The following is a 12,346-nucleotide window of genomic DNA, read 5'->3' as shown; positions in this document are numbered from 1 at the left end:
GAAGAGGTATTAGAAAGAATAGGAGAACAGAGGACTCTATAGAAGTCAATAAGAAATAGGCGAGATAGGTTGGTAGGACACCTTCTTAGGCATGAAGGTCTAGTCAGAGACATATTAGAGGCAGAAACGGAAGTTAGGAGGAGTAGAGGTAGACCTAGATTAGATTACTGTTCGTAAATAGTTAAAGATATGGGTTGTTCTAGTGTTAGGGAAATGCGAAGATTAGCTCAGGATAGGAAAGAGTGGAGGTGCGTGTCCAACCCGTCTTAGGACTGACGACCTTATGATGATGATGAGGGTGATTCGAAGATTTATTTTTCAAGTAGGTTTATTTAATAAAATTGCAAGTACATATGGAAATAACGCTGGTCTAAGAAGAATTCATAATATTAACATTTAATGCCACATTGGGCTGTTTAGTTTTCCATAAGAAAAGCATGGGAACGAATACTTCATTAGACAAAAAACCTAAAACGCTGAAAACAGTATACAGTCTTCTACTGACGCCTTGCTTTTTTTGTTCACTAGTTGCATTTACTTAAACAAATATTTCGTGTTTAGAAAAACCCATTTTTTTATAAAACAAAGTGAGTTCCGACATGTCGTATATCTGCACGTAGATAGCCATTGTTGTAAATGGATAGCTTTAATAAATGGTCTTGTTCGAAAAAACAAAAAAAAAAAAGAGCAAACAACGAGATTGGTTGCGATCTATTTTTCATTCAGTTTGCCTGAAGGAAGTAAAACTCGGTGAAAACTAAAATCTCATCACGTCACTTGGATATTTATTTGTTACACATATAGGTACGTTGTTACAAATGTGCTCTATTGGGATTTATTCTTAAAGGAAGTGCATCGTATAGCGTAACAGTTGTGGTTCACACTGCGACAGTTACCTAATAAAACTGCCAAGAAGGAAATTCTGAAAAGACTCTAGGAACATTCCTGATGGAAAAATGTCAGCCAAGTAAATAAAACATACAACATTTTAATTAAAGCATTTTGCATCGAGTGAACTAGATTAATCTTTGTACGTAAAGCATTAAGACTTCAAGAATTTTACTTTGCAATTGAAACGCTATATTAGAAGCCCTTGACAAAAATTTTCAGTCTCTTCCCAGTCTCTCAGAGTCTTTCATCGTCTCTGAGAGCGTCTCTCACAGTCTCTGTATGAGAGACTCGAACGATAAAATTGTTAATTCAGAGATTCGAGTCTCTCACAAAGAAACTAAATGAATAAAACTGAAAAATTGAGAGACTCGAGTTTCTCGTAGAAAGAGTGGGATCTCTGAAATATGTTGAACTTAGAAAATTTTAACCATGTCTATCGAGACACCACTTATTGAGAGATTCGAGTCTCTCGTTCAGAGACTGGATACGAAATGAGGATCTCTCTATGAGCGACTAGGGTCTCTCGTTCAGAGACACTAAACAGTTTTTAGACAGTCTTTCTCAGAGACACTAGAGAGCCTCGATGAGAGGGGGAGACTCGAGTCTCGCTTTCAGAGACTCTGAGAGACTGAACATTTTTATCTCGAGTGGTGTAAAGCTCTTTCCCAAAATCAGCGATTTTACACATTAAGCGTATAACATTAACAATTATCGGGCACTAATAATAATGATTATGTCGTACAGCTTTTCTCACACAAGGACCATCTGCATTTGCAATAATTCAGAAACTTTATCCCGAGTGAATGCCTTTTTATTTTCCTTCTTTTGTAAAACCCATTCGTTCCTTTCAATCCGTAGTTAGGTTGCAATTTGAGAATTACTACCTTTAGAATGTTCATTAAAGAGAAAGCTGCGACGGTCTGGGACTTGGAAAAGCGAAGCCGCTTATGGCCCATAAAAAATATTAATGGTGTGATAAAAGACGGCATTTCCTTTAATAGGCTTTCCTGTTATCCTCTGCATTCATATACTTTACGCGCCATAAACAACCGTCAAAACAAAAATGGAGTCTTGGCATCGTTCTGAGAAAATGAGCGCGGATCAGGGATCAGAATTGGAGCGATTGCGATGAGGGTGGAAATGTGGATAAAGTGTGCGTCTTTTCGCTTTTCCAAAAAATTACGTTTAATCCTATCTCACAAAATGTCAATTTCTAATGGTAATAATGTATCTAACGTAGCTACTACATAAGTCTTAATCCAACTAATTCAATTTCAATCTAAAAACGGTTCTTTTTCAAAAGCATGGAATGATTGGAATACGAATGGATAACAATGTATGTTACATATCAGAAACTTCAAAATAAATCTCATTAAAAAAACATTTACTTGCCTTTTAATTAAGCATAAATATTAAAAACATTAAATTAATTATTTTCCAAAATTCTCAAGAAGATAGACATCAATGCAACAAAGTCTACAAACGCAATTTAAGCTTAGTTTCAATAAAAAAAAGAAACAAAAATGTTATATTCATACATATAGCCACTTTAACAATAACTGAACATAACATGAATATAATGAACTCGACGTTTGATCAACCTTCTTGAGAAATATTCAGCCAAGATCTTTATACCATAATATTGCATAGGTATACAGTAAAAGCTTTTTATTCGCGAAGTATACGTTCCATAAATATGCCACGAATACAGAAACCGTGGTATGGAATCATATTAGGGGATACGTTCTAAGGTTCTAAAATAAAACCAATACGTATCAAAATAAAATCAATGTATTGATAAATTCGCTATTAAAATGAATCGTTATAATCAGCTTTCGGCAAGAATTTAAAATGATTTTTTCTTGTTTTGAATTTTGAAATTAGTCCACTCGGTTACATGTTTTGGCACGAGCCAATAGTACTCAAAAGATGCTGATACATTGAAAAATAACACCGAATCCTTTTCTACTCGGTTAAATTTTTTATAAAAGCCGCTTCGGGATTCAGTAGTACACGCGCCGTAGAGTAAAAACATGCTAATCGGTTCTAGATATAGATAGATAAAGATTTGTTCTAAAGCTTGTCGAAGGTCATTTTTTAATTTCTATTGAAAATACGTGTCCTACAACTTTAAGCACTTGTAAAAGCTTTTAATGACCATATTATTGAAAACCAAAAACGTACCGAGTTAGTGTGAACCTTTGTCTGTTACGACACAAAAAATTAGATATTTATCTCGCAGCGTTAAATCACAATGTTTAGAATAGAAGCCCATGTTTTCGGAAAAATTCACACTAGGCACGAGCGGTCTATTGCAGCCAATCCCGTTAATAAATGACATTGAATCCTTTTCCGTTTACTAATTGCAACCGCGAATAATGAAATTTTTAACAGCGAATACAGGAACTGGGTTGCAATTTTTTCAGTTGCGAATAAGGAAACCATCAATAAGGACTTTTTACTTACTGTACATATTAAAATCAGGTGCATCTTCCCGAAATACAAATCCAATGCATTTATCGTTTCACTTCAAAAAATACAAGTCATATAATAGAGTGTAACTGTGTTATATACATATGTACCTATACGTAGATATAGATACTGAGTATTGTAGCATTTACGAAGCAGCAAAGGGATATGAGTGAAAGCAAAATATAGGATTCTTTAACAATTCACTGTTATCCAGACAGACTCGAACTTAATTCATTAAATTGGTTCTTGCATGTCAGATATATATGCATATGCATAAATGTACTCTCCGTGCATATAAAACTTTTCACTGTTAAATTACATTTTAACGAGAGTCAGCCGTCTCCAATATTCTATTCCATACATTTCTTGTTGATGGTTAAATTTCACAAATGATGCGTAATAACGGAAGCAGTCGAAGCGACTGCAAAGTGAAACTGACGTCGTCACTACCTAATTAGACGAAAGTATACACGTGCATGTATATTCAATTCAAAGCCGAGTTACATTTATGCGAAGTGTATAACTTTCTCGGGTTCGTGAAATATTTAGTCACGTATGAGTTGAATGCAACAAAACGAATCATGAATTCACATTATCAAAAGTTCGTTCTTGTTATGCACTAGCGTGTTCCGTCTTCTCGAAATACAATAATAGGTACCAAGTTCCTATCTGCCTGTAAGCATCTTTCGAAACAGTATCTGTTTCAAAGTACAGGGTGTTTTCCCTTTTGCAATATCGACAACATATACTGTTTCAAGAAAATACTTCGTACACCAATTAAAAACTAAAATATACCTTTTTATTGCGTTATTTTTTTTTTATTTCATGTATGCTCGGACTTTTTTATACAAAACACATTGCACTGCATTTACATCGGTCATTAGGTTGTTGGGATTTTATCATTTTATGATCACCTAATTAACCTTCCACTTCGGAGGTCAGCCAATACGATTGCCGCAGTTGGTAGTACCCCCTAGCAATAAAATCGCCGCAGTNGCAAATCAGGAGCCCTCCTGCCGTACAATAGTGCCGACAATGACAATGGAAAAATTAAAGTTGCCACACATTTGTATACTAAGAGTGACCATTTTGAACTTGAATACTTGAAAAATTACTTACTATAACTACTTCGTCCTGCTCAGAATTTAATTAGTCAGTACTTTAAAATGAAGTTAAAAGCAAAAAAAAAAAAAAAGAAGGTATTATTAAAAGAAGTAATATTCCACAGATAATCTTTCACTCTCTTCTGTCTTCATTTCGTCCGTCTCATCTTTCTCACCCGAACCACCACCCACCCATTCCCACGATATTTGAAAGCAGGCTGAAGAGGGCCTTCCGGCATAGTCCGGAGGGACTGCCCGCCCACCAGCATTACTGGCTGGTTGGAATGAAACACCCAAGTTTTTTTTTTTTAATACGGTAATAATTATCCTCAACGAGAAAATTGCTATATCGCACACAATTCAAATTTGATTTTATTTTTAAGATTTTGTGATTTCAACCCGTTCCAAATAAGAACTGACACAAATTCGTTGTCCGTTTCTTCGAATCTCGTAAACTAGTAAAATTGAACTAAATATTCCGCTCGTTCTTCGTTCCGAACAAACGGTAGTTTAGTATTCCTTCAGTGGATTCATTATTGTAACTTCATTGTCAGTTTCCTTCGTCGAACTGAAGCACACTGTCCAAGTTATAATTGCTTCTGTTCTACGTGACAAAATTTCTTGCCAACCAATCGTTAATATAACACAATAGCGGGGCGACCGAGTCGCGTCTATCTCGCCTGTGAGAATTTTTTTAACCCCAACAAGTTCGTAACGAGAATCAAAATTACTAAAGACATACAACTTCGAGACAATTTCACATCCAGGTTCCATCCCTTAAATTATAAACTCTCTAAAACTATATCAGGATAATACTAAATAGTTAAAATAATATGTTCTTAAAATACTTTTTGACGTGACAACGTCTTATAATTCGATTGAGCCGGCTGCACGCACGAAAAAACATGACTCATGCGGCGTTACCTCGCTCTGAGGCGTTCCANGTAAACTGAAAGTCCATTTTTAATTAGTTTTAATGAAGCATTATTTTGTCGTCCCGCCACTATGTGTTCATAACAGAAAATACTCTTTCTGTAAATGCTGAAGTAGCCGGAACGGACAGCAAAAGTGACACTACTTCGAACAGATTCGGGAATAATCGCTTACAAAATTACGATGTTTACTTAAGGTCTTAAATAAAGTATTTTTGTGTACTTTATGTGTCTTGTAAAGTATAACGTACTCACAGTCGAAATAGAGTACAATACTTTATAATAAAGTACAGGTGGCAACCCTACCAACAACCGTCGACCGTCGACCCCGACCGACCGTCTGATATGATGAGTTGAACCCCGTATAAAAGACCTACGCATTTTTAAGTAGTATTCTCAATGACAAAAAACGGGACACAATCATCCTCTGCATCTACCCCTTGATACTACTTGACTGTCCACCTGCTTTTATTATTATTATTATTATGCGAATATGTTACCGTAAAATTTGTCCATAATTCAGTTGACGTTGAAGTCTCTTACCCAGCTCACAGATTCAGGACAAGTGAACTAAACCAACCCGTAAGCCTTTTCTTCGTCATAGTGCATCCAGGACTATTATTATTATGCTCACAGCTGCAGTCAGCGGCGCTGGTTTATTTTATTCCAGCGTTCTCAGTTCTCGGTGGCAGTTTAATTACCAACAGCATTAGACGCAATCGTGATAGTATTAACTTAGTTTGCAAATTTTCCTTTTCCGCAGAGCGGTAAATCGTACCAAAACACGCTAAGGAAACTCGTTTTGTTTACTCAAATCACCTCGCTAAGTTAACTACTTGCTCGCAACGGGGACACGACCGCAAGTTAAAATGTCACAGCAAATTTGCTAACGAAACTAAAGAGGCAACAAATACTCTAAATTAGTATTAACGGTTGTGACTTATTATTTCCGTTGTCTCTTCCAACTCTGGATTATTTATTAAAGAAACAAATAATAAACGGAAGCGTTACTGAGACATGGGCATTGCTCCGACAACGTACGACTCAATCCTGCTCGATTATTTTACAATTATGACTATAATAATCACAAGATGAATAATAAAATAAAAATTTAACTCAATTTTGGACCATACCTTGAAGGAAATCAGAAAACACTGATCGTTCTAATTATAATTTTGGGGGATCGTCAAATCGGGTTTAGAAGAAACCGGGGGAACGCATGAGACCACATTATCTTTACGGATATTAGTTGGGAATAGAAGAAAGAAAGGATATAGAGGCTTTCATTTATAACGATCTTGGTTATAGCGACGTTAAATCTAAGTCCCTTGGAATTTAAAGCATATCTTAATAGGTACAAGATTTATGTAACTATAATGACTTCGGATGTAACGCCGTGTTCGCGTATAGCGACTGTTTTTAATGAATCATTTGTAACAAATTCTTAATAATCCGGAGTCGGCCGCAAAAGACACAAAGAGCTTTCTTATCTTTTGTTTACATCCACACAGAGTCAGCAAGTTTTACCGTTTGTTTATAGATTAGTCAGGTAGGTAGATAAGGGTGTACGTTAAAATGGTTCAATTACAAAGTGATATTCTGAGTAGCAAGTGTGTTTAGTAAACTTTCGAATAAGTATGACTCCTAGATGCACATTTACCTACTGTCAAAAAAAGGCGGAAATCGTTTCAAAATTGAAAAATAGTGAAAACTATACATATGTGTCTGTATCTCTTTACCTTTGCCTGTAACGACTTCCGGATATAACGACGAAATTACAGTGGTTCCTTCGTTGTAGTTATATCCGAAATCCACTGTGGATTCGTGGATCTAGAAAAGAGACTTTTGACAATGTTAAATGAAACATGAAACAATCCTAGTCCTAGTCCACGGCTATGAATTCCAAATATAAAGCATTACCGACCCAGTTCCAAATATATTCACCCTTCTCCGTACATTGTAATTTTTAAAAATCTTCGAAAGAACAAACGTGCTTATTCGAGTCGTAAAAATAGATGGCGTTCGCACTTTTACGACGAAGCAATAAATTTGAGCTTTTATATCATCTAATAAAAAATGTTTCTGGGGAAACGGTTAATGGTCGCTTTCACTGTTGCAGGAAACAGGGGATTCGAGGCTCCCTACTCCGTTATGGTCTTCGTCCATGGTGAAAGTTTCGAATGGGGTTCGGGTAACCCGTATGATGGTAGTGTACTGGCGTCTTATGGGCACGTCATCGTTGTTACTCTCAACTTTCGACTCGGAGTACTTGGTAAGCCTGCCAATAGCCATTTTTTAACCAGAAGTATAATACACCGTTATAACATTCCAAGAGGAATAGTATAATCCAAATGGAAGCATTCGAGAGATTTTCAGACTTTCTATTTAATACGTTTAATACGTTTATATTAATTATATTGATGTTTTCAGTAGTGACGAACTAATTTTGAATGCACTCGCCATTGGATCTTCGTCAAAATGACTTATTGTTAGGTCTTATTACCACTGCGAAACATTTGGAACTTTTACCCAAAATAGACTATAGACTTTATATGTACTATTAGTAGTATTAATTATTTTTTTTTGAAAAGCGAGCCAAATTGAATAGCCTTACGTATTCGAAAATTGTCAATGTAAATGACAACGAGAAGCCATACATATATGTTCATATAGGTAGTGTAATTAAACCATAATTTCGTCATTATTAATCCTGGGATTCAATTAAAACTTCGCGTAACGACCCAGCAATTACTATCTGCCGTATCAATTGCCACGTAATTGTTTTAATTCGAAGTTGATTTAATTTTCGATAGTTGGTAGAAAGTTTCAGTTTTCGCATAACATCGAGTGCACACTTGGAAGTCGGTCTTAATTTCCTTGAGAAATAGCTTTTCGCTTTTTCATTCCAACTACAGCCATCTCACATAATTAAATTACTTCGGTAGTTTTCATCGTTCCGAACGATTTGTCGTTTTGCCCTAGTTCCGATACCGATTCTGAGGTTGCAAATTACCACAAATTGCGAAAATGTCGGAAACGAAATTAGTGAGCATGGCGTTACAAAACTGACCAGTATTCCTAGGGACATAAACTGATTTCTGGACACATTACGTAAAAGTGCTGTTATCGAAACACACTTTACGAGACTCTTCTCCAACTAAATAGTCAAAGGACGTAGGAGCCATTAAACTAAACGAAATTTTTGGGTATTTCATTCTCACCAGCTACTAGTTCCGGAAGGTCCTTTTCTTTGAGGTATGGTCGGAATGGAGGGGGTGGTTGGGAGTGAGAAGAATGAGATAGGCGAAATATAATATAATAATCTTGAGAGTCTGTGGAATATTATTGCCCCAGCTTTTGAGAACCATCTGGGCAGATGAGTCCGGAATCAAGCCGGTGTCCTCTCGAATGCTAAGAAATGCCCTAGACAAAAATTTTCAGTCTCTCAGAGTCTTTCATCGTCTCTGAGAGCGTCTCTCACAGTCTCTGTATGAGAGACTCGAACGATAAAATTGTTAATTCAGAGATTCGAGTCTCTCACAAAGAAACTAAATGAATAAAACTGAAAAATTGAGAGACTCGAGTTTCTCGTAGAAAGAGTGGGATCTCTGAAATATGTTGAACTTAGAAAATTTTAACCATGTCTATCGAGACACCACTTATTGAGAGATTCGAGTCTCTCGTTCAGAGATTCGAGTCTCTCGTAGAAAGACTGGGATCTGTGTTTTAACCATGTCTATCGAGACACCACTTATTGAGAGATTCGAGTCTCTCGTTCAGAGACTGGATACGAAATGAGGATCTCTCTATGAGCGACTAGGGTCTCTCGTTCAGAGACACTAAACAGTTTTTAGACAGTCTTTCTCAGAGACACTAGAGAGCCTCGATGAGAGGGGGAGACTCGAGTCTCGCTTTCAGAGACTCTGAGAGACTGAACATTTTTATCTCGAGTGGTGTAAAGCTCTTTCCCAAAATCAGCGATTTTACACATTAAGCGTATAACATTAACAATTATCGGGCACTAATAATAATGATTATGTCGTACAGCTTTTCTCACACAAGGACCATCTGCATTTGCAATAATTCAGAAACTTTATCCCGAGTGAATGCCTTTTTATTTTCCTTCTTTTGTAAAACCCATTCGTTCCTTTCAATCCGTAGTTAGGTTGCAATTTGAGAATTACTACCTTTAGAATGTTCATTAAAGAGAAAGCTGCGACGGTCTGGGACTTGGAAAAGCGAAGCCGCTTATGGCCCATAAAAAATATTAATGGTGTGATAAAAGACGGCATTTCCTTTAATAGGCTTTCCTGTTATCCTCTGCATTCATATACTTTACGCGCCATAAACAACCGTCAAAACAAAAATGGAGTCTTGGCATCGTTCTGAGAAAATGAGCGCGGATCAGGGATCAGAATTGGAGCGATTGCGATGAGGGTGGAAATGTGGATAAAGTGTGCGTCTTTTCGCTTTTCCAAAAAATTACGTTTAATCCTATCTCACAAAATGTCAATTTCTAATGGTAATAATGTATCTAACGTAGCTACTACATAAGTCTTAATCCAACTAATTCAATTTCAATCTAAAAACGGTTCTTTTTCAAAAGCATGGAATGATTGGAATACGAATGGATAACAATGTATGTTACATATCAGAAACTTCAAAATAAATCTCATTAAAAAAACATTTACTTGCCTTTTAATTAAGCATAAATATTAAAAACATTAAATTAATTATTTTCCAAAATTCTCAAGAAGATAGACATCAATGCAACAAAGTCTACAAACGCAATTTAAGCTTAGTTTCAATAAAAAAAAGAAACAAAAATGTTATATTCATACATATAGCCACTTTAACAATAACTGAACATAACATGAATATAATGAACTCGACGTTTGATCAACCTTCTTGAGAAATATTCAGCCAAGATCTTTATACCATAATATTGCATAGGTATACAGTAAAAGCTTTTTATTCGCGAAGTATACGTTCCATAAATATGCCACGAATACAGAAACCGTGGTATGGAATCATATTAGGGGATACGTTCTAAGGTTCTAAAATAAAACCAATACGTATCAAAATAAAATCAATGTATTGATAAATTCGCTATTAAAATGAATCGTTATAATCAGCTTTCGGCAAGAATTTAAAATGATTTTTTCTTGTTTTGAATTTTGAAATTAGTCCACTCGGTTACATGTTTTGGCACGAGCCAATAGTACTCAAAAGATGCTGATACATTGAAAAATAACACCGAATCCTTTTCTACTCGGTTAAATTTTTTATAAAAGCCGCTTCGGGATTCAGTAGTACACGCGCCGTAGAGTAAAAACATGCTAATCGGTTCTAGATATAGATAGATAAAGATTTGTTCTAAAGCTTGTCGAAGGTCATTTTTTAATTTCTATTGAAAATACGTGTCCTACAACTTTAAGCACTTGTAAAAGCTTTTAATGACCATATTATTGAAAACCAAAAACGTACCGAGTTAGTGTGAACCTTTGTCTGTTACGACACAAAAAATTAGATATTTATCTCGCAGCGTTAAATCACAATGTTTAGAATAGAAGCCCATGTTTTCGGAAAAATTCACACTAGGCACGAGCGGTCTATTGCAGCCAATCCCGTTAATAAATGACATTGAATCCTTTTCCGTTTACTAATTGCAACCGCGAATAATGAAATTTTTAACAGCGAATACAGGAACTGGGTTGCAATTTTTTCAGTTGCGAATAAGGAAACCATCAATAAGGACTTTTTACTTACTGTACATATTAAAATCAGGTGCATCTTCCCGAAATACAAATCCAATGCATTTATCGTTTCACTTCAAAAAATACAAGTCATATAATAGAGTGTAACTGTGTTATATACATATGTACCTATACGTAGATATAGATACTGAGTATTGTAGCATTTACGAAACAGCAAAGGGATATGAGTGAAAGCAAAATATAGGATTCTTTAACAATTCACTGTTATCCAGACAGACTCGAACTTAATTCATTAAATTGGTTCTTGCATGTCAGATATATATGCATATGCATAAATGTACTCTCCGTGCATATAAAACTTTTCACTGTTAAATTACATTTTAACGAGAGTCAGCCGTCTCCAATATTCTATTCCATACATTTCTTGTTGATGGTTAAATTTCACAAATGATGCGTAATAACGGAAGCAGTCGAAGCGACTGCAAAGTGAAACTGACGTCGTCACTACCTAATTAGACGAAAGTATACACGTGCATGTATATTCAATTCAAAGCCGAGTTACATTTATGCGAAGTGTATAACTTTCTCGGGTTCGTGAAATATTTAGTCACGTATGAGTTGAATGCAACAAAACGAATCATGAATTCACATTATCAAAAGTTCGTTCTTGTTATGCACTAGCGTGTTCCGTCTTCTCGAAATACAATAATAGGTACCAAGTTCCTATCTGCCTGTAAGCATCTTTCGAAACAGTATCTGTTTCAAAGTACAGGGTGTTTTCCCTTTTGCAATATCGACAACATATACTGTTTCAAGAAAATACTTCGTACACCAATTAAAAACTAAAATATACCTTTTTATTGCGTTATTTTTTTTTTATTTCATGTATGCTCGGACTTTTTTATACAAAACACATTGCACTGCATTTACATCGGTCATTAGGTTGTTGGGATTTTATCATTTTATGATCACCTAATTAACCTTCCACTTCGGAGGTCAGCCAATACGATTGCCGCAGTTGGTAGTACCCCCTAGCAATAAAATCGCCGCAGTTGGTAATGTTTTGAGAAGGATCGCCGCAGTTGGTATATTCCATTTAATAATACGGTAATACCGAGCGGCATGGCCTAGAGGTCTAGACCATTGCTTAGCATTCGGGAGGACGCCGGTTCGATTCCGGGTCCGTCTGCCTTGGTCCAAGTTTTTCTGTGGTTTCCTTGGATCACTTAGG

The 12,346-nt window shown here is 35.9% G+C and overlaps 1 protein-coding gene across 1 annotated transcript in view; it reads left to right on the top strand.

Moving 5' to 3' along the window:
- Positions 1 to 12,346, top strand: part of LOC108737493 (neuroligin-1-like) — a 279,274-nt gene that overhangs the window by 186,708 nt on the left and 80,220 nt on the right. The window contains exon 5 of the mRNA XM_018470359.1: positions 7,518 to 7,670. Coding sequence (XP_018325861.1) covers positions 7,518 to 7,670 — 153 coding nt within the window. The remainder of the gene's footprint in view (positions 1 to 7,517; positions 7,671 to 12,346) is intronic.

This window comes from Agrilus planipennis, unplaced genomic scaffold (genome assembly GCF_000699045.2).
Source record: "Agrilus planipennis isolate EAB-ADULT unplaced genomic scaffold, Apla_2.0 scaffold117, whole genome shotgun sequence".
NCBI lineage: Eukaryota > Metazoa > Arthropoda > Insecta > Coleoptera > Buprestidae > Agrilus > Agrilus planipennis.
The sequence above is the reverse complement of the archived record's forward strand: the minus strand, read 5'-3'. Positions and strand labels throughout refer to the sequence as shown.